The sequence below is a fragment of the Macaca mulatta genome, chromosome 8 (genome assembly GCF_049350105.2).
Source record: "Macaca mulatta isolate MMU2019108-1 chromosome 8, T2T-MMU8v2.0, whole genome shotgun sequence".
NCBI classification, from domain to species: Eukaryota; Metazoa; Chordata; class Mammalia; order Primates; family Cercopithecidae; genus Macaca; species Macaca mulatta.
Genome location: NC_133413.1, coordinates 96,869,160 through 96,892,230, shown reverse-complemented (window position 1 = coordinate 96,892,230; position 23,071 = coordinate 96,869,160). Strand labels below are relative to the sequence as shown.

Sequence of the window (23,071 nt, the reverse complement as noted above, 5' to 3'; positions counted from 1 at the left end):
CTACTAAAATGAAACTTTTCACCACTGTGCTAACTATAACTCCTCCTCTTCTTTCAGAATCCACTGAAGTGTCACAGCTTTCAGAAAGTATTCTTCGATGTCAACAGCACAGGTGACTCCTCCCATTCCTTCTCTGCATGTGTTCCTTGTCATGGCATCGTAAACTTACCTCTGGTATTAGCTTTAATTATATTGTATACTGGCTGATTGTTTACTCCTCTTCCCCACCCCCAGCACTTAGATGAGGAGGTTTCTGACAGTAAGAATAGTTTTTGTTTTGTTTTGTTTTGTTTTTTTAAGATGGAGTCTCGTTCTGTCATCCAGGCTGGAGTGCAGTGGCGCAATCTCAGCTCACTGCAAGCTCCGCCTCCCGGGTTCAAGCAATTCTCCTGCCTCCGCCTCCCGAGTAGCTGAGACTACAGGCGTCCATCACCATGCCTGGTTAATATTTTGTATGTTTAGTAGAGATGGGGTTTCACCGTGTTAGCCAGGATGGTCTCGATCTCCTGACCTCGTGATCCACCCACCTCGGCCTCCCAAAGTGCTGGGATTACAGGCATGAGCCACCGCGCCCGGCTAAGAATAGCTTTTTATATGTCTTTGCCACAGTGACTGTTACATGAGAGACTAGGATAAATGACTAATTTACCAAAGACAGAGGACACAGGACAAGAGATTCTTGAGAGGGAAAGGAAAGCTGAAACATTTGCAGGAAACAGAAGAGGGAAAAGCGGTTGAAAATAAGCTCAGAGAAAAGTCTGGCCTGAACATATAGATTTAATAGTTAAAATGATGGAGCACTGGCCAGGTGTGGTGGCTTACACCTGTAATCTCAACACTTTGGGAGGCGAGGCGGGTGGATAACGAGGTCAGGAGTTTGAAACCAGCCTGACCAACATGGAGAAACCCGTCTCTACTAAAAATACAAAAATTAGCTGGGCATGGTGGCAGGTGCCTCTAATCCCAGCCCCTCACGAAGCAGAGGCAGGAGAATCACTTGAATCTGGGAGGCAGAAGTTGCAGTGAGTCAAGACTGTGCCATTGCACTCTAGCCTGGACAACAAGAGTGAAACTCCATTCCAAAACAATAATAATGGAGAGTGCTAGATCTACTGGGGTAAGCACACAAAGGAAGACCAAAGGTTGAAACCATAATTATGCAGTGGACAACATCAGATGAGCCAGTAAGGGGCACTGAGAAAAAACAATTCTAAAAAAAACCAAGGTACATTAACAGTGACTGAGGTAAGAAAATGAAGACAATAGTGTAGAGACATCTAGAAGTGCAGTTGCAACAGCTACAAGAGTTGACATTCTGATCACTGTAAGCTGTGTTGGAAAGCACTGTGTCCATATTTTTATTGCAGCACTTTCTGACCGTATTGTATATACTGTACACGTTTACAACTGTGAATCACTACATAAGCTTCTTGAAGGCAGAGACAATTAATCATTAATTAATATTAGTATTACCAGTGCCAAAGGTCAAAGAAATTGTTACATGAATACAGAGGAGATGACCAAATGGAATAAACATATAGAATACTCTTTAAAGAAAATCATGGGGAGCTAAATAATTATAATGAGAAACTTAAAAGAGCTTAAGAATTACTAACCAGCAATGAAAAACTGTGTTTTTAATAGTCAATCAGCAAGGTATGTGACTCTCCAGCACTCAATTTATTAGCTGAGGAAAAGAAGAGCTATTTCCTCCCCAGCATGAGGTCTGGAAACAGACCACCAAGGATGCTAGAGAACTGAAGATATTATATGGAGTATCATGGTCACTCTTATGAAAAGTAAAAATAAACCGAGAATCAAATCAAGAGGGTTTTGCTAATTAACATCAGGTTTTTTGTTTTCCCTTCATACTACATATATTTCAACCAGATGAGCAATTGTTCTTAGTTTCAAAAAGTACTTCTTTGTAGCAAGTAAATAAATAGTATGATTCAGATCCCAACTTAGATTTTGAAGTTCTGAACAATGAAAACATTTTATACACACATTCAATAGTCATATGTTAACAGACAGTTGCTACTTAAATGCAAGTCAGACATTAAAAAATTTAACATACCCTGATGGCAAGGTTTCTGCGTTGGCATTCCCAGACTGCTGCCGTACAGGATCCACACACCCATCTGGCTGTCTTGATTTGGCTGCTTCAAAAGCAGAACTACTTCTAGAATTAGAGGTGTCAGGCTCTAATATACTTCTAGCTTCAGATCCCAATTCTGCACTGGTAGAAGGAATACATTCATTGTTTTCTGAGGAAGTCAGTATTTCTTGAACTGGAGGATCTTCAACAGTAGTACTAGTGCAATTTGGAGACAAGGCATTTTCTTCAGACACTACTGGAGTACCCGTGACAGAAGCATTATCAGTTGGTGCAAATGAGGATGATTCTCCATTAACTGAGAAGGGAAAATTAATAAAACAATCTATCAAGTAATGATAAAGCAATCAATTACCTAATCAATTGACTACACTTATTCAGAGCCTAATCCAGACTAAGCAACTACAATCCATTCTCCAAACAGCAGACAAAGTAATCTTTTCAAAATATGTAACATAAAATAAAATGGAGATTTTTTTTGTTCCTCAAAATTTCAGGGATAAATATGTAAACGATAAAAATTTAAGTATGTATAATAATAACAACCTTAAGGAGAGAGGCACCAACATTAAGATAACCAATGTTTTCCCTCCAAATCATCAATTCTGAGAAGTCTGTATGGACCATCTAAACTTTGAAAAATGATCCCTTTCAATTGCTCTTCTCTTGTGTAAATGGTAGCTAACGTCAAACAAACTGCTTTGCCAATAGTAGGAACTATATGATGGCATCAGTTCTAAAAATAGCACTATAGGGGTTACAAGAACCTGTTCTACACTTTTTCAAGAAATAACCCAGTACTGCAATCCAGTGACACAGTTTTCCTAATTTTCATTTTAAGTGTGATTGATTGCTCTAGTTCGACTATGTGTCACTATAAAAATGAGTCAAATTAAAACTGTAAGGGTGAATAGATTACAGAATAAAACCTACTGGAAAACCACATATCAAACGGCAGAGGGAGACATAATCACAAATTTTAGGAGAATTAATGACAAAAAAACCCACTCAGATTAAATGCTACTGGACATGGCCAAAGAAGTACCAAAGATGTAAGAAAAAAAGGTAATAAAAGAGCTTAGAATTCATTCCAGGTACAGAAAAAAAGAAAAAAGTAACTAGAAGAAAATGAATTTTGATCAAAAGACCCAAAAAAAGGACCAGAATTTCCTAATGCACCTGATATGACTCAAGAACTTACTGAAAATATAATATCTAAGTCCTCATACTAGACTTATTGAATCTCTAGGGGAAATCGCTAGGGAGGAACCTGGGGATCTGCATTTTCAACAAATGCATATGGTTTTTTTAATCAGGAAAGCTGGAGAAACCATAAAATATACCTTTCCAAGTTTTATAAAGAAAACATGTTTAATATAAATAACATTAGAAATACCACGTAAAATTTCCTATCAATGAGTTTGAAATTAGCTAAACTAACTCAAAGGAAAGAAAAAAAAGACAAATCAGAGTAGCAATGGAAAAGGTGATGAAAGTTCTAATACCATTGCTCCTAAAGGCCCCAGGCTCAGAAAGGTTTCTGAGAAAATTCTATGAAGACTTTATCAGATAGATCATTCCTACGTTATTTAAGGTGTTATAACACATTAGGGGAGAAAAAGTGAAAAGGAGTGTCCTAACTCATTCTGGGAAGGTAATGTAATGTAACCTTTCAAAGCTGAAACTGAACAACAACAGAACAAGAAGACTATAGACTAACATCATGTATAAATTCAAGGATGATTTGATATTAGGAAACTACATCAGAAAATCTACTATGTTAGCAGATTAAAGGATAAACATCATATGATTATTTTCAATACAAACCAAAAGCATTCAAGAAAATCTTGGTAAAATACCTGACAAGAAGAATCAGGAAAAATTCACAAGTAATCTAGATTATCTATCACAAACCTATAGTCATTAATATACAATAATTGTAAAACATTTTAAGAACCTCTTTTTTTTTTTTTTTTTGAGATGGCGTCTCGCTCTGTGGCCCAGGCTGGCATGCAGTGGCGCGATCACAGCTCATTGCAACCTCCGTCTCCCAGGTTCAAATGATTCTCCTTCCTCAGCCCCCCAAGTAGCTGGGATTACAGGCGCCTGTCACCAAGTCCCGTTAATTTTCCTATTTTTTTGGTAGAGACGGGGTTTCACCTTGTTGGCCAGGGAAGTCTCGAACTCCTGACCACAATGAACCACCCGACTTGGCCTCCCAAAGTGCTGGGATTACAGGCATGTTTTTACATGCCTGGGATTACATGGCCTCCCAAAGTACTGGGATTACAGCCTATTGTAAGAACTTCTATTAAGATCAAGAATAAATTAAAATCAGGGCTGGGCGTGGTGGCTCATGCCTGTAATCCTAGCACTTTGGGAGGCCGAAGCGGGTGGATCACGAGGTCAGGAGTTCGAGACCAGCCCGACCAACATGCTGAAACCCCATCTCTGCCAAAAAATAGGAAAATTAGCTGGGTGTGGTGGTGTGTGCCTATAATCCCATCTACTTAGGAGGCTGAGGCAGGAGAATCGCTGGAATCCAGGAGGTGGAGGTTGCAGTGAGCCGGGATCACGCCACTGTACTCTAGCCTGGGCAAAAGAGCAAGACTCTGTCTGAAAAAAAAAAAAAAAAGAAAAAGAAAAAGAGTAAATTAAAATCAGCAACAAAACAAAGAAGATCACAATTACCATGCCAATTCAATATTGATTATATTTGAAAATCCATTAAGAAAAGTCATAACAGCATTGGAAAGAAGACGGTAAAACTCATTTGTAATGAAAATGACAAATAGATTATTTATTTAGAACACACAAGAAAATTTTTTTAAAAAACCCATTAGAACCAATTAATTGGAGCTAAAACATTTCAGCAAAATAAACAGACACAAGATCAACATCAAGATTACATTTAAAAAAAAAATTTTTTTTTTTTTTTTTGAGACAGAGTCTTGCTCTGTCACCCAGACTAGAGTGCAGTAGTGCAATCTCAGCTCACTGCAACCTCAGCACCCCAGGTTCAAGTGATTCTCCTGCCTCGGCCTCCCTAGTAGCTGGAATTATAGGCGTGTGCCACCACACCCGGCTAATTTTTTTTGCATTTTTAGTAGAGACAGGGTTTCATCATGTTGGCCAAGCTGGTCTTGAACTCCTGATCTCAAGTGATTCCCCAGCCTGGGCCTCCCAAAATGCTGGGATTACAGGCATGAGCCACTGCACACCCAGCATGAAGAAAACATTTTTAAAAACATTACTAAAAAGACAGAATGAATACAGACATAAAATATCTCTCAATGGGAAGATTCAGTATTGTTAAAATAATAATACACAATAAACTCTCCTTGAAATGCAAATGTTGGTCAGATGCAAAGCACTACAAATTCTCATTCATTGCAGTGGGAATGCAGGAGTACAGACACTTTGAAAGACAGTTTGGCCGTATGTTACAAAAGTAAACATACTTTAAAAACACAACCCACCACTCTCACTCCTCAGTACAAATGAATTGAAAACTTATATTCACACAATATAAGTTGTGTGAATATAAGCCTGCACACAAATGTATATAGCAATGTTTTTCACAATTGCCAAAAACTGCAGTAACCAAGGAGCCTTAATAAGTGAATATTTAGTGATAAAAAGAAATGAGGAAGTCAAGTCACAAAAAAACATGGAGAAACCTTAAATGCACATTGCTAAGTGAAAGAAGCCAATGTGAAAAGGCTACACACACTGTAGGACTCCAATTATGTAACATCCTGGAAAGGACAAAACTACAGAGACAGTATTTAAAAACAGTGGTTGCAAAGGGTTTGAGGGATGAATAAATGAAACATGACAATATGAATTTCTCAAACCCACAGAACCAGTACAACACAAAGAAGGAACCTTAATGTAAGGTAACATAAACTATGGACTTTAGTTAATAACAATGTATTAATAATGGTTCATTAATTGTAACAAACATACCACAGTAATGCAAAATGTTAATAAGAGAAAAACTCTGAGTGGGGTGGGAGGACATATGGAAACACTCTACAATCTGCCCAATTTTCCTGTAAATCTAAAACTGTTCTAAAATATAAAATCTATTAATTTAAAAAAGCTAGCTTAGAAACAAGTTATTTCTATTCAATAATTCAACAAATGTTTGTTCTTCAATACTGCTCAGAACTGCATTAAGATGCCACAATAATATTTGATTGGAGAGATTACTGTTCATATATATCAATGGTTCTTGACTAGGGAAGATTCTGCTCTCCCCACCTCCAAAGACATTTAGTAATGTCTGTAAATGCATTTTGTCATCACAACTAGGAGAAGGCAAGATGTTGCTGGCACCTAGTGCATACAGGTCAGGAATACTGCTAAACATTCTATTAATATAATGCACAGGACAGCCCCCTACAACAAAGAATTACCTGGGCCAATATGTCAATAGTGCTGAAATTGAGAAACTCTGATACCTATGTGCCCAGCCACCTGGCAGTGTGCAGCCTATGGTAGCTGCAAAATAAACATCTGTTGACAAATGGATATAAGAAAGACTGAACAGATAAAACCGAAAAAAGAAGGAAAGAAAAAGGAAAGATGAAGGACAGGATGGTAGGCTCCCTGCTCATGCAGAAACATGGGGCAAAAAATTAAAATCTTATGTAACAGGTATGATAGCAGAAGCTTATGCAAACCATCTCATCTCCACAAGACATAAGACCACACTCACTGACTTGGTTTCTTAATGAACATATCCCAAGCCTTACTTGCAGCCATTATGACTTCTGGGTTATAAGACATATCTTCCTAACTTTATGTTTAGTCTTTGAGAGGTTAATTTTCGCATGAACTTTATGGTATATCCATTTCAAAGCACCATGCAATTGTCCTCACTCTAAAAGTACATTCAAATATAAAGAAGAAAAAAGTAGAAATACTAAATACCATTTTTTCTCCATTTTAAAATTACGACATGAAAAATAACTGTTTGCATATACACAGCAAGTTTCTTTAATATTCAGTTCACACTTGAGAGTGGATGTGGCTTTAAAGAGGGTACATCATGAAGGAGTCTTCTGGTGATGGTACAGTACTGTATCTGGATTGAACTGGTGGTACATGAAGCCATATGCGTGACAAAAAACTGTACAGAAACACACAGGCACACGCAGGTAGAAATGGTGAAATGTGAACAAGCTCTATGGGTTATATTCATGTAAATTTCCTGATTTTGATACAAAATAGTTGTACAAGATGTTAACACTGGAGGAGGCTGGTGAAGGGTACATGAGACCTTCCTAGACATTTCTTTGCAACTTTTTGTATATTTATAGAGCTAAAAAAATACAATAAACTTGTGATATCATTTAGTTCTCTACGAAACTTACCACACTGAGCTCTGATCTACTTGATTAATAAAATAATAACTACATATTAGAAAAAGTTATTTTACACTAGAAATTATGACCAGAGGAACAAAGTAGAAAAGAATATATTTTCCTTAAATACCACTCTCCAAGGACTATTATGTTTTAGATTATCTCATTTAACCTCCAAAACTGTTCTATAAGGTAGTCAGATATTATCCTCTTTTCATAAATTTTTAGGATGCTAAATTTGTCCAAGGTTACAGAGTTAACATGGTAAGTGGTTGAGCTGAGACACCACGTTACCTCCTGTCAGAGGCTAAATCTAATCTTTTTTTTTGAGACAGAGTCTCGCTCTGTCGCCCAGGTTTGAGTGCAGTGGTGCGACCTCTGCTCACTGAAAGCTCCGCCTCCTGGGTTCACACCATTCTCCTGCCTCAGTCTCCTGAGTAGGTGGGACTATAGGTGCCCACCACCACGCCCGGCTAATTTTTTGTATTTTTAGTAGAGATGGGGTTTCACCATGTTAGCGAGGATGGCCTCTATCTCCTGACCTCGTGATCCACCTGCCTCCCAAAGTGCTAGGATTACTACATTATGATTGCCTCCCATTTTAACCTGGAATACCTGCCAATCTTCATAGCAACTAAACTGTCAAATGGATCCCCTTACTCAAGCTTCAAAAGAACAGGAGTTGGGGGAGGGGGAAGCCTTCATGTATAATACTGTCTTTGACAAAAATATATCATTTGTCTTAAATTACCTTAGTACTGGCCCATGATCCCTAATCTGAAACCTTAAGTGCCAGGTGTGTTCCAGAATTCATAACTTTTTGGAATTTAGAAAGGTAGCAGTGGACAACATGGTAGCTCACCCCTGTAATCCCAACAATTTGGGAAGGTGAGGTGGTATGATTGCTTGGGGCCAGGAGATTGAGACCAGCCTGGGCAATATGGAAAGACCTCATCTCTACAAAAAATCTTAATATTAGCCAGGCATGGTGGCACATGCCTGTAGTCCCAACTATTCAGGGGGCTGAGGCAGGAGGATCACTTGAGCCCAGGAGGTCGGAGCTACAGTGAGCCATGATGGGGTTACTGCACTCCAGCCTGGAAGTCAGGGCAAGACCCTGTCTCAAAAAAACAAACAAACAAAGGTAAAGGCATATATATTGTATATTACACTATGCCTGGAGGGGGTTTAGGGGTCACACATCATGACTAAATACATTAATATTTCTGCAGCAAAATGCAGAGATATGCATAGTAAGCACGATAAGTAAAAACCATAAATAGCCTTCCATCAGTTCTAGTAATTTTGCCACCAAATGAGTTTACCAAAAAAATAAATAAATAACAATAAAAAACAAACACCTTTTGGTTTCAGAGATTTCAAGCTTGTGGAATTGCAGATTAAGGGATTAAAAACATTTAACATGTTATACACAGAATATACACACCTCCATCCCATCTCCAAAAACAAAAGCTAATTTTTGAAATCCTTAATTAGAAAAAGTAATGCCATCTTACACCAACATCTTAGAAGGACAGGGATTACCCACTCCTTGAAAAGATACCTGAATTCATCCTCCTATTAAGTGATGAACAACCATCCAAAAAGCCATCAGTTAAATGGCTGCTACCAACAGAACAGGTTCCGGAAGCCTCTGTAAACCAGCCAATAGAATGATGACAGTTGGATTGTTTTGTCAGATGTCACTAGCAATAATCAGAGGTGGTGAAAAGGCTAGGGGAATGCTGTTTGAAGCCTAGCAGCATAAAAGATGAACTGTATAGCTTTGAGATCCTATAAAAATCACACACATCAAAATGAATAGGAAGAAAGCAAAGCGCACAGAATCAATAGCCAGATAGTGGAATGTCAATTACAGTTCTTCTATTTCTTAGCTGTGCCCTCTCAGTGCCTCAGTTCCTTCATCAGAGAAAAGGAAAAATACTACCACCTATTTCAAAGAGTTATTGTGAGAGAGATAAATCTGTTAATGCATATATACTATTTAGAACATGCAGGGCACAAATAGGAGCTATTATCACTATTTTTCAGATTGTCATAGATTTCCTTATAGTTACTATGAAATGTCATGAGAATTATGATAAGACCTTCATTTCTAGTTCCTCACATCCGTTTTATTTTTACCTTAAAATTTTAGGCAAGGATAAATAAGAAAGAAATGTGAGAACTGAACTTATTACCAATGGAAAGAATCTACACAGTATCAGACAAGCTGTAGAGGTATAAATTAAGATTCTATGATGAGGAAAGCCTCAATTTCTTCTCCTTTTTACATCAACATCTGAATACATCCACATGCCAAAACATACAACTAATTAGTGGTCAAGGGATATTTTCACAGATGTATTCAATCAGCTGAATATTTTAGGAATAAGAGCAAAACCTCCAAATCCATATTCAAGGTGAATATCCCTTATCTAAAATGCTTGGAACCAGAAATGTTTCAGATTTCAGATATTTGTTTAAATTTTGGAATATGTGCATTTTACTTGCCAGTTTAGCATCCCTAATCCAAAATCTGAAATGCTCCAGTGAGCATTTCTGAAATTTCAGCATCAAGTCAATGCTCAAACAGTTTCAGATGTTGGAGCATTTTAGATTTGAGATTTTTTAGATTAGAGATACTCCACCTGTATTAGAAATAGTAGCAATTATAACTGATCTGTTCTTAATTTAGAAATAACCTGAATAATCCAAGATGATATTTCCTTTTCTGCTTTGCTAACAGAACTATCAGAGACAAATGTTCTTACTAGAAAGTAGGTGAAAATCAGAAAATACATGAACTTTGCTCATTAATTTCATAATATTTGTATCTACTCTCTTTGTTTTCTAGCAACCTTAAATTAAGACTAAAAAATTCTACCTACTGTGAGTACTTGGGAAACCATCTTTTAGTCTACTTCTTTTTTTTTTTTTTTTTTAAGGGGAGCATTATTAAAGAAATTAAATTTTAAAGATATCATTCACGTGTCAGTTCTCAATGTTTACGAAAACTCTCAGACAACTCCTGGTAAACATCCCCCAAATACCAACCTTGGATAAAAATACATAATTAAGACTTATTACTGGCTGGGTACAGTGGCTCACGCCTGTCATCCCAGCACTTTGGGAGGCTGAGGCAGGTGGATCACTTGAAGTCAGGAGTTTGAGACCAGCCTGGTCAATATGATGAAACCCCGTCTCTACTAAAAATACAAAAATTAGGGGGACATGGTGGCGCACACCTGTAATCCCAGCTACTCATGAGGCTAAGGCACAAGAATCTCTTGAACCCAGGAGGCAGAAGTTGTAGTGAGCTGAAATCCTGCCACCACTCTCCAGCCTGGGCAACAGAGTGAGACTCTGTCTCAAAAAAAAAAAAAAAAAAAAAAAAAAAAGACTCATTATCAAAAAGGTCCATCTATTTTAATGTAAATACTGAATTGCTTCTTTACGTATTTCTACTTCTGAATACTTTCCCAGAAATGGACAAACACAGGGAGGAATACAGGCTCTTCAATAAAAAGACCAGGATTTCAACTTAATTCCCAATATGTGTGCTAATAATCTTAAAAACATCCTAAGATGTTTAAGTTTCAGGAGACTCACCTGAAAGAGTTAATATACAATGACCAAACAAAACATTTGTGAATCTTATAACTGAGTCCACTAAGGATTATAGAGGACATCTTCCTTAGGCATTCCTTCTATAATACAGTAAAGCTTACTTTTGGAAAATAAACTTTCTGAGAGCTATTCAACTCCTAGTACATTTTTCCACCAAGTTAGATGCCAAGAATAATAAATTTATATACTGAAAGAGGGGATAAAAGAACCATTCATTACTTACTTTTACTAAGAAATCAATGAATTAACTAAAGTTCTTTCAGAAGTATATTTTATACCATGAATTACACAGTACTTTTTGTGGCGTAAAGCTTAAGAATCTAGCTCTCATATATGCACTTGCTTAGTAAACGTTCTGACCTCTAAAATATTTTTGAAATATCTTCCTAAACAATCCAGAAAGTTTCAAATTATTAGGAAAAATTTCAGGCATTGTAATTTTTAAATTCCTATCATAGACTAGAATATTAAGAAAGACTGCACAGGCTGGGTGCAGTGGCTCATGCCTGTCATCCCAACACTTTAGGGAGGCTGAGGCGGGCAGATCACTTGAGGTCAGGAGTTCGAGACCAGCCAGTTGCCAAAGAGGTGAAACTCTGTCTCTACTAAAAATACAACAACTTATAGTTGGGCGTGGTGGTGGGTGCCTGTAGTCCCAACTGCTCAGGAGGCCGAGGCAGGAGAATTGCTTGAACCCAGGAGGCAGAGGTTGCAGTGAGCCGAGATCGCACCACTGCACTCCAGACTGGGCAATAGAGTGAGACTCCATCTCACACACACACACACACACAAAAAGACTGGACTGCACAAAAAGGGAAGTGTAGGCATGGATGGATACATAAACTTTATTTACTTTTCCTTTAAACAAGGTGTCAAAAATAGCCTTGCTTACCAGTGTCATCGGCAGGCTCAGATGTGAGTGGTTTTGGAGCTGGTGTATTTTTGGGTCTGGCAGCAACCTGAGATGGAGATGAAGGTGTGTTGTCTCCATTAACTACATACGAGCAGCATGAGTTTTGGACTAGAGTGCTTGTAGGTACATGATTATCTATTCCATTCGTGCCTTCAACAGCCAACCTTGAAAAAAAAAATGCCTTATTTCAATCATTTAAGTACAAGTCAACAACATTTCATGAGAATTTTCATAAGAATTATTTATTGAGTTCTCTTAAGTTTCTGTTATTTATTTTTTAAAAATTTTTGCCGGGCGCGGTGGCTCAAGCCTGTAATCCCAGCACTTTGGGAGGCCGAGACGGGCGGATCATGAGGTCAGGAGATCGAGACCATCCTGGCTAACACGGTGAAACCCCGTCTCTACTAAAAAATAGAAAAAACTAGCCGGGCGAGGTGGCGGGCGCCTGTAGTCCCAGCTACTCGGGAGGCTGAGGCAGGAGAATGGCGTGAACCCGGGAGGCGGAGCTTGCAGTGAGCTGAGATCCGGCCACTGCACTCCAGCCTGGGCGACAGAGCGAGACTCCGTCTCAAAAAATAAATAAATAAAATAAAAATAAAAATAATTTTTTAGATTCTATTTCCAAACAATTGAGTTCTTACATTTCAAGTAGAATGAGAGGTAATGAACAAAGATATGACATGTTTTATATTAACGTTTTAATTACTTTTCAGTTCTAAGTATATCCATTCTGCAGATAAAAAAATACTGAAGTATACAAACATACTAAGTCAAAATAAATAAGGTCTCTCACAAAAATATTCAAATTGTACATTTTAAATATTTAAGACTAATATTAATCTATTTTAAAAGCTCTAAAAGAAAGTAGTTTCAAAAAGTTCATGAAATTATATGAATCATAAAAATCAAGTACAAACTATTGTAAATTTTCTTTTTTTTTTAGAGACAGGGTCTCACTTTGTCACCAAGGCTGGAGTGCAGTGGCTCACTGCAGCCTCAACCTCTTAGGCTCAAATAATCCTCCTGCCTCAGCCTCTTGATCAGCTAAGAGCACAGGCATGCATCACAGTGTCCAGCTAATTTTTTAAATTTTTGTAGAGATTGGATCTCCCTTTGTTGCCCAGGCTGGTCTCGAATTCCTGGCCTCAAGCGATCCTCCCATCTTGACCCCCAAAGTGCTGGGATTATAGGTGTGAGCCATTGTACCTGGCATGAAACTATTATAACTTTATTAAATCTTGAAAAATAAGTGAAAAACAGTCTTCAGATATTGATTACAAATTAGCATATACGAGGCACTAAAATCATGACTACAGGATGATCAAAAAAAGCTAAATATTATACCCCAGAACTATAAAAATGTGTAGTATATACATTAGCAAATAAGTAACTCTAACAACAAAATCAAACATTTTAAGTCTTATTGGCAGTGGAAGGAGCTGGCGATTTGGTGAGACACAGTGTTTAAAAAAAACAAAACAAAAAAATTTTAAAGGAGTTGGAAATTGTAAGTGGCCAGGAGTGCTTTTCCAAATACACAGGTCATCCCATATCTACTCTCCACAGAGCAGCCTGAGCATTGTTTTAAAAATATAAACCAGATCATCATGTCACTCTCCTGGTTAGCCAACAAATCTTTTGAAAATCAACTACACCTTTATCCCATCTTCTCTCTAACCTATTTCTCTCTGAGCTCATCCTTGCTCACTTTGCAGCAGATAATCGATTTTACTGAATATCAAAAACATACTGAACAGTCTTCAAATGTTTATTACAAATTATGATATGCCAGGTGGTAAAACATAATAACTATGAAATTATCAGAAAAGTTTAAAGTTCTTCCCTCAGAACTCTGCACAGATGGTTCATTCTTGGCTTATTAATCTTAGCTCAAATCACACTTCCTCAGAGATGATTCCTTGGCATCTCTTAAAAATAGGCTCCCTTCCATTCCTGTCATCTTGTCCCGTTTAAATGACTTCATAGTGCTTATTGCTATGTCCAATTAGTGTATTTATGTCTTCTGTTGTTTACTATACATATATATATTCCCCCCCCCCCCCCCCGAGATGAAGTCTTGCTCTGTCACCCAGAGCTGGAGTGCAATGGCGTGATCTCAGCTCACTGCAACCTCTGCCTCCCGGGTTCAAGCAATTCTCCTGCCTCAGATTCCCAAGTAGCTGGGATTACAGGTGCGCACCACCACGCCTGGCTAATTTTTTTGTATTTTTAGTAGAGACAGGGTTTCACCATGTTGGCCAGGCTGGTCTGGAACTCCTGACCTCATGATCTGCACGCCTCAGCCTCCCAAAGTACTGGGATTACAGGCACGAGCCACCGTGCCCAGCCTACTATCTACCTTTATCTCAACAGAATGTCAATTTCATGGGAACACGGCTGGTATTCTTAGTACCTGAACTAATGTCTGGCATCAAACAGGCATTCAGTAAGTATCTGTTGAATGAACAAATGATTAATGAATCCCACCCTCCTTTCCCTTGTCACCTATACATTTGGAACAAGATGTGTTTAGGAAGTTTGGGCAGGTTAAGACTGAAATGATTGTGATTTGTACACCCCTCCCCAGGCAACTAGCAAGAATCAGTGATTCAGAAGTCTAGGTAAAATAACCCATCTGAATTTCTCCTGGTACTATAGAACTAATCTTTAATTCAAAGAGTCTTACTATGCAATCGACAATATTTGGTAGTAATTCAAGCTCCTCTACCCATCTAAAATTTTTTTAATTACATGGACATTAAATATATTTACTTAAACCAAATATACATTCAGAAGGCATACTTATCTGTTCAAGTGGTCTAATGAGAATCACTAAATGGCAGGTTAGAAGAAATGATACTAAAAACTATAGATTAATAAAGGTCACACTTTGTCACATACCAGTATGCTTTTTCAAAGGTAATGAGTCCGTTTTACAACAGTATATTTTCAGGTGCTAATTCCACTTTATTTGATCTATTATATACTTTTATTCCAATTTAAATTACTTCAAACAAAAAAAACCTTTATTAATTGTCACGAACTGTGAATGCCAGGGTGTTTCTGAAATGTTAGAATGATATATCTGAGGGAAGGCCACAATGATGTCTGAAAGAAGGCCACAATCTGTGGAGCATTTACCTTCTCATGATTTACAGCATAATGCCAATCCAGAGAGCGGTATGATACCTATTTATCCATAGTAACTGACTGTACTTATAAAATATGTCTAAATACAGATTTTAAAAAGCCATTTTCAATAAAAGGAAATAAAGCACTGTACATGCTACAACATAAATGAACTTTGAAACATGCTGAGAAAAAGAAGCCAGTCACAAAAGATCACATACTGTATGAATCCATGTATATAAAATGGCCAGAACAGACAATTCAGACACAGAAAAAGTAGATTTATGGGTACAGGGAAAAATGGAGAGTGAGGACTCATGCATACATGGTTTCTCTTCAGGGTAGAATGTTCTGAAATCACACAGTAGAGAAGGTAACACAACTATGTTAATATATTAAAAACTATTAAAACATATACTTTTAAAAAGTGAATTTCATGATATATGTATGATATCTCAATAAAGCTGTAATTTTTTAAAAAGCTACTTTCACAAGAATTAACCAAATGACATGTTTAGACATAAGCTTCTAAATACTGTGGCAAATTCTAAACTAAGGTAAAATATAAAACTTCTTATTCAGGAAATATGTTCCACATCATGTCGCCACCCATATTCAAATAAAATATTCTACCTGGCAGTTGTCCTTGCTGAAGGCTCTCCATTTTCATGTAAGGCATCACCATTTTGCTGTATTTCTACTGAACAACAAGAAAGAAAGAAACTAGGTTTTTATATACTTCTTGCTCATTCTTTTTCCTTTAAATTTTACAAACATATAAAGTTAGCTTACTGGTTGGAGATGAGCTGCAGTTTGTTATATTTTCTTGCTCAATCACCAATCCATCAAGCACAACTGTCAATTCACCAGTCTGTGCTATGCCATTCTTGTTTTCCAAGGAAAGTTTTAATTGTTCTTTCACTCTTTCCACTAGAAAGAAGAATATTCTAATTTAAAAGCTTTTGCCATACATAAAAATGCTTCAGAAATCAAAATTACATTTCAAGAATCACTCTAATTCAGTACTTGACATTTGGAAGGAATTCTTTGCATGCCTTTGACACTTAGTTAAGTAATTCCTCTTTCCCCCTCAATCCCATGCTTTCAATATCAGCTTTAATTGCTTCTGTGCATATTATAAATGTTGGAGAACATATAAATACATCTAAATAATAACTGTAGCAATTATCTAAACTTGCTTTTCAGCTTAAGGTACCACAGAGGACTCTTGTGGCTGAGGCAAAATTTCTGCACAAGAGTCAGGTAAGTTTGGTTTCAAATTCCAGTTCTGCTACTTACTGGCCGTGTATTCAGCAACTTACTCAAACGTCTTTAAGCCTTGGTTTCTTAATTACAAAATGGAGACGATGGATTTCAAACTAAAGGGACAGTGTTGAGGACCAAATGCAAAACCATACAGAAAGCTCTAGCACCACTTCTGAAGCACAGTTTACATGCTCGATAAATGCTACGTATTGTGACAATCGTTTATCATCATTTTCATATAAGGATAAATACTTCCTTCCCATTATTAGAACAACTAGTTCTTTCTTAAATTCAAGGTCATTTTGCTTCAATTTCTATTAGACTATATATTTAGACTATGTATTAAGTGATATATTAGACTTCTATATATTAGACTATATATTAATAGTTATTAGAAGGGGCTTAGAGAAAAGTAGAGATGAAGGTAAAAGAATACAGCTTCAGTTAGAAGGAATTTTTGTTTCTTTGAGATATTGTACAGTGTGATTTACACAGTAAATAATGTGTGGTACATTCAAAATTGCTAACAGTAAATTCCAAATGTTCTCATCACACCAAAAAAACATAAGTATTTGAGGTGACAGATATGTTAATACGCTTGGTTTAATTATTCCACATTGTATTAATTGATCATAACATCACTCCATATCCCATAAATATATACAACTACAATTTGTCAATTTATAATTTAAAAATAAAAACTAAAAGAGAAAGTTATCAGTGATCACTTTATTATTCAAACTGAGGCGAAATACTTCAATCTGATCTTCAGTGGCTTTCTGCAGTTTTTGCAATCACGGAACATTTCACGTTTTAGATGAAGTCCTTAACTTTGATCTTTCCTATATTTGATCTTTCCTATATTTAACAAATTTGGGTGGGGAGGGGAGCTTCTCCATTTACCAAATGCCCAGAATAAGTATGTTCACAGTTATCTATGTACAGAAAAGACAAGACAAAAATCTAGAACTACTAATCACTGGACAGAAATTCTTTGTGGCTAGGCCTGGTGGCTCACACTTGTAACCCCAGCACTTTGGGAGGCCGACACAGGAGGATCCCTTGAGTTAGGAGTTTGATACCAGCAACACAGTGAGATCTAGTCTCTATAAAAAATTTAAAAATTAAGGCCAGGTATGGTGGCTCACGCCTCTAATCCTAGCATTTTGGGAGGTGAGGTAGGCGGATCACTTGAGCCCAGGAGTTCAAGACCAACCTGGCCAGCATAGCAAGACCCTGTCTCTATTTTATTTTTTAAATTAAAAAAGTAGCCAGGTGCAGTGGCATGTTCCTGTATTCCCAGCTACTCAGGAGGCTGAGATGAGAGGATCCTGTAAGCCCAGGAGTTCAAGGCTGCAGCAAATGATGAATGCACTATTGCACTCTAGTGGGAGTAACAGAGTGAGGCCCTGTCTCAAAAAAGAAAGAAGGAAAGAAAAAGAAATTGTTTGCAAAAAAAAAGTTTAAACCATGTAATAAAAGAAGACCTTATAGAATACCCCAACCATTTGTAGCATCACAGACCTCAATTCTACTTTACATCCCCCCAAAAAAAAACCAAACAAAAAAAAAAACCAATTAAACAACTAGAAAAACTAAAGGAAATACAAAAGCACACACACAAAAAAACTATAAAAGCAGCCAGGCACAGTGGCTCACGCCTGTAATCCCAGCACTTTGGGAGGCCGAGGCGGGTAGATCACAAAGTCAGGAGATCAAGACCATCCTGGCCAACATGGTGAAACTCCGTCTCTATTAAAAATACAAAAAAATTAGCTGGGTGGCAGGCACCTGTAGTCCCAGCTACTTGGGAGGCTGAGGCAGAATTGCTTGAATCTGGGAGGCAGAGGCTGCAGTGAGCCCAGATTGCGCCACTGCACTCTAGCCTGGGCGACAGAGCAAGACTCCTTCTCAAAAAAAAAAAGAAAACTACAAAAGCATAAATTTCAGCTTTCTCTAATAATCAATATCTGAAGAAAACTATATTGACTGACATACAATTGCATTCTTGTCATCTCCCATGATTTCAAGTGTCTGGAATTTGGTGATTTGGTTTCTCCTTAAAATATGAAGCTGTTTGACCAGATTCCTAAAGAACAGCCTTTTAAAATCTCTTTAGTGTGTGTTTCTTGGTAAGTTCTTTCATTTTTATTTATCTATAAATGTCTGCATTCTCATCCTCAAAAGACAGACTTGTTGGACATATAATTTTATATCGGTAATGATCTCCTCTCAACTCTTTGAAGATATTTTTCCACTATCTTCTCCTATTACTAATTCTGCAATTCTAATTCATAAATCTTTGCAAATACCCAGTTTTTCTCTACAGCTGCTTTTTAAATTTATTTGTCTTTGGTATTATGCATTTCACTATGATATGGGGAGGTAGACCAAAAAACAAAAACATTCTTTTAGTGGTAAGTGCATTGAAGGAAATGAGCAAAGCAGTGGTAAGGAGGTCTCCTTTAGGCTGGTCAGGGTTTGATCCTGACCTGGTCACCTAGTGGCCTGGTCACTAGGCATGACTTTCTCTTTGCTCTCTTGTTTGGGACAGTATGAATCTGTGGACTCACGTTTTTCATTAGTGTTCAAAAACTTGAAGCCATTCTCTCTTAAAATATCTCCTCAAAAATCTGGCCCATTACCTATTTTTCATAAATAAAGTTTTATTTGAACACAGTCACACTCATTCATTTACATATTTTCTATGGCTGCTTTCACGTTAAAATGGCAAGTTAATTGGTGTAACAGAAACCACATATGGCCTACATGCTCAAATGTTTACAATCTGTCTCTTTACGGAAAACCTCTGCTTCTGGTGGCTTATTCCCTTACGTTTATTATCTGACGTTAGCTTAAACTTATTTTAAGCTAATTTTTACCAGTGGTTTGATGATATGCCCTAATTTTACAGTGGTTTCATTGTACACCCAAGAGTGTAGACTAGAGGAGTTCAAGTTCAGCTCCCTTATCTCTGGCTATTAGCCAAAAGCTCAGCATCATTAAATCTGCTATTGGTATGGCAGACTATTCTAATTCTGGTTCATGAGGTTTTCTTTGCCCCAATCCCCTCATCTCCTGGCTTTTTTTTTTTTTTTTTTTTTTAAGAAGAACAGTCCTCTACCTTTTTGCAAAATCATCAATGCCACAAAGATTTGTTCAATCCAGTACCTAGGTATTCTGCAGTGGGAGGGTGTTTACAGTATATATTATTTCACAATTCTGAACATGGAAGATTGAGTTATAACATTTTGGATCATAAAACTGGAAGGACAATCACATAAATAATTCCCATCTACATGTGAATGTATATGTGTGTGTCAGAGGGAAAAAGATATTATTCTGTCATAGTATAAACAAACCAACTCAGACATATTTATCCATTCAATATTTGAGTGCCTGCAGTGTGCCAGGCACTGTAGCTGGGGAAGAAGCAGGACAAACCCTGACTAGCCTAAAGGAGATCTCCTTACCACTGCTTTGCTCATTTCCTTCAATGCACTTACCACAAAAAGAATGTTTCTGTTTTTCAGTCGACCTCCCCAAACGAACTGAAATCTCTAGCAGAGCAGAGAGATCTTGTCCAACTAATTCAGTGATGTATCCTCAGCAGCTGAGAGAAGGTAAGTGCTTAAGAAACATTTAAACTAAGTGATTAAGGTAGTCCTGTCCTAGGGGAACTTACTCTTACAAGGCAGAAGCTGATTTTTTTCGTACCTCCTAGCAATTTGAGACAGAACAACTTGAGTCTCTGAGGAGGCAGGTATATAAGTAGGTAATTTGTTCTATAAATCACGGATTTGTTGAAAACGTGTTTCACAGATTTCTATTTAGCTCAGAGCCACATTTTGAAGCAGTTTTTAAAAACTGCTCAATGTATTATCTATTGCTGAGTAACAAATTATCCTAAAACTTACTGGCTAAAAATAACAATAATCACTCATTATTGCCAAGAACTCAAGAGGGGCACACACACATCTGGCAGGTGGGGGTGCTGGCTGCTGAGAGGAGACCTCAGTGCCCCTCCACAGGGCTTTGTGAGAGTCTTCCCAATGGTTGCTGATTTCCCATGGTGAGTACTCCAAGAGAACAAGGCAAAAGCTAAAATGCCTATACGACTAAGTCTCAGAGGTCATACACCATCACTTCTGCCACAATCTAGTGATCACACAGATCATCTGTGACACAGTGTGGGAGGGGGACTACAGAAGGGTGTTGGAACACCAGAAGGTATGAATGCTTGGAGGCCATTTTAGAGGCTGGCCAACGTACTCGTAAGTATGAGAAAAACCAAATTTTTAGAAACAAAATGAATACATAAGGTTACATAGCTTGTAAGCGACAGTCCCAATAATAGCAAAGTTTTCTAATTCCTAAGTCTTTTCATTATATCATGCTATGAGTCAATGTTCAACAACTCACAAAGTTAAGCTCCCACTTCCTGCCATGTAACAAAAAATTTCAGAATTTATTTACTTATTTATTTATAATAAATCTGTAATCCTAGCACTTTGGGAGGCTGAGGTGGGTGGATCACTTGAGGCCAGGAGTTCGAGATCAGCCTAGCCAACCCAGAGAAACCCTGCCTCAACTAAAAATACAAAAATTAGTCAGGCATGGTGGCACGTGCCTGCAGTCCCAGCTACTCACAAAGTTAAGTAGCTAGGGTTATCCCTAAGAGCCTTGAGGGGAGGTTGAGGCAAGGAGAATGGCTAGAACCCAGGAGGCAGAGGTTGCAGTGAGCCGAGATCGTGCCACTGCACTCCAGCCTGGGTGACAGAGTGAGACCCTGTCTCAAAAAAAATAAATAAATACAAATTAAAAAATAAAAAGACTAATGATTAACTGAGAGAAAAAAAATAAGAGCTCTTATGAATCAGTGAGAAAAAAACAAACCAATAAAAAAATGTACAGAGCATGAGACAATCATAAATGATGAAGTATGAATGATTAATAAACATCTGACCTTATTAATAATCAAAGAAATGCTTAGATAATAAAACTCATCTTTTTTACCAATTAATGTGGCAAATATTTACAAATGGGCACTGCCATATGCTACATTGTGTATATAAATTAGCAGAACTTTTCAGGAAGGCAGCTGAACTTCCTGAAAACTTTGCATTCCCTTTTACCTCCCAGTAATTTCAATACAAAAAAAATTTCTAAAGAATAAAGAGGCCGAGACGGGTGGATCACGAGGTCAGGAGATCGAGACCAACCTGGTGAACATGGTGAAACCCCGTCTCTACTAAAAAATACAAAAAACTAGCCGGGCGAGGTGGCGGCGCCTGTAGTCCCAGCTACTCGGGAGGCTGAGGCAGGAGAATGGCGTGAACCCGGGAGGCGGAGCTTGCAGTGAGCTGAGATCCGGCCACTGCAACTCCAGCCCGGGAGACAGAGCGAGACTCCGTCTCAAAAAAAAAAAAAAAAAAAAAAAGAATAAAGAGGCACTTATATCACTGAATGTGAAAATACTGTTTATTCAAAGTTTGACTTCAAAATGTCTGAGTTTGTGTTGATAGTAAGTGAATTTATAAAACAAAATTTGTCTTAGTATAAACTAAATAAGCAAATTCACCCAGTTAATAAGGCTAAAGAAAATTATAAAATAAAATCCAATTTGATTATACTCTGTCCAGTACCACAAATGACACATTTCTCTGCTGTATTTCCCCACCATTCAATATAAAGAGAGAATTATTCATTATAAATCATTTTGGACATAATTTACTTTGAAATGACCTTAATGGATTTCAAAATGCTTTCCCTGACAAAAACTAAGTTCTTGGTTCTATTAACACCATAAAAAATAAATAAATAAAAAACCTCAGTCTAATTACCAGTATTTGAATGGCAGCCATCTCACTCCTCTCTAGAATATTTAAAGTGGTTCTCTCAGCCTCAAAATTGAAACACAAAGTGAAGTTCTAAATATACTCTAATGTGTATGTTAGCTATACTATTCCTACGGTTTTCACCTATGGGTATAGTGACAAAGATTCTCTCTTTAATCAAACTCTAGTCAGGGTCCTCAGAACCTTCTTGACTAGGCCTCAATCTTGACCTAGAAAAACTGCAAACTCAGCCCAAATTATTTCATCGGCAACTTCACTACCACAAGCACCACTTGGACCACCATTGCACACACACGGAAAGACTTCAGCAAGCACTACCATAGTTTCTAACAGTTCAAGGCTCTTAGGGATAACCCTAACTCCCCTTAAAGCGCCTGCCTGAGAAAACTTAAGGCTGCCAAAAGAATTTACTGCCTGTTGTAGCCAACACCTGATGATAGGCCCCCGACTCCTCTTTCTTAGAGCTTTTACTAAAAAGGGCTTACAATGGTAAATCCTTCCTCTGTCTCCTATAATATGTGAGTGTCTTTCTCAAGGGCCTGAAAGACATTCCTTTAAAATGCAATCATCGGGAAGGATAGGGCTTTTGTCTCCCTGTCTCTGTGGGAGGACAGAATCCTGACTTTGTTACTTGCCAGCTACCAAACACAAGGGCCTAATTGCATTTACACTGACCGAGCTTTTGTAATTTTTCATTTTCCTGACTCTACTGAGCCTCCATTGAACCCCTCGCCCCCACTCCTTCATTCTCCTTTTAAAAGACCCAGTAACCTCTACACAAATCAAA

The 23,071-nt window shown here is 37.6% G+C and overlaps 1 protein-coding gene across 11 annotated transcripts in view; it reads right to left on the bottom strand.

Moving 5' to 3' along the window:
- WWP1 (WW domain containing E3 ubiquitin protein ligase 1) overlaps window positions 1-23,071 on the bottom strand; it is a 141,005-nt gene that overhangs the window by 70,688 nt on the left and 47,246 nt on the right. For 6 of the 11 annotated variants that reach the window (XM_015145628.3, XM_077942298.1, XM_077942293.1 and 3 more), the window contains 4 exon segments: window positions 15,953-16,090; window positions 15,794-15,860; window positions 12,011-12,195; window positions 2,078-2,414 (listed from right to left, as the gene is read on the bottom strand). In XM_015145628.3, coding sequence (XP_015001114.2) covers window positions 2,078-2,414; window positions 12,011-12,195; window positions 15,794-15,860; window positions 15,953-16,090 — 727 coding nt within the window. 11 annotated transcript variants of the gene reach the window in all.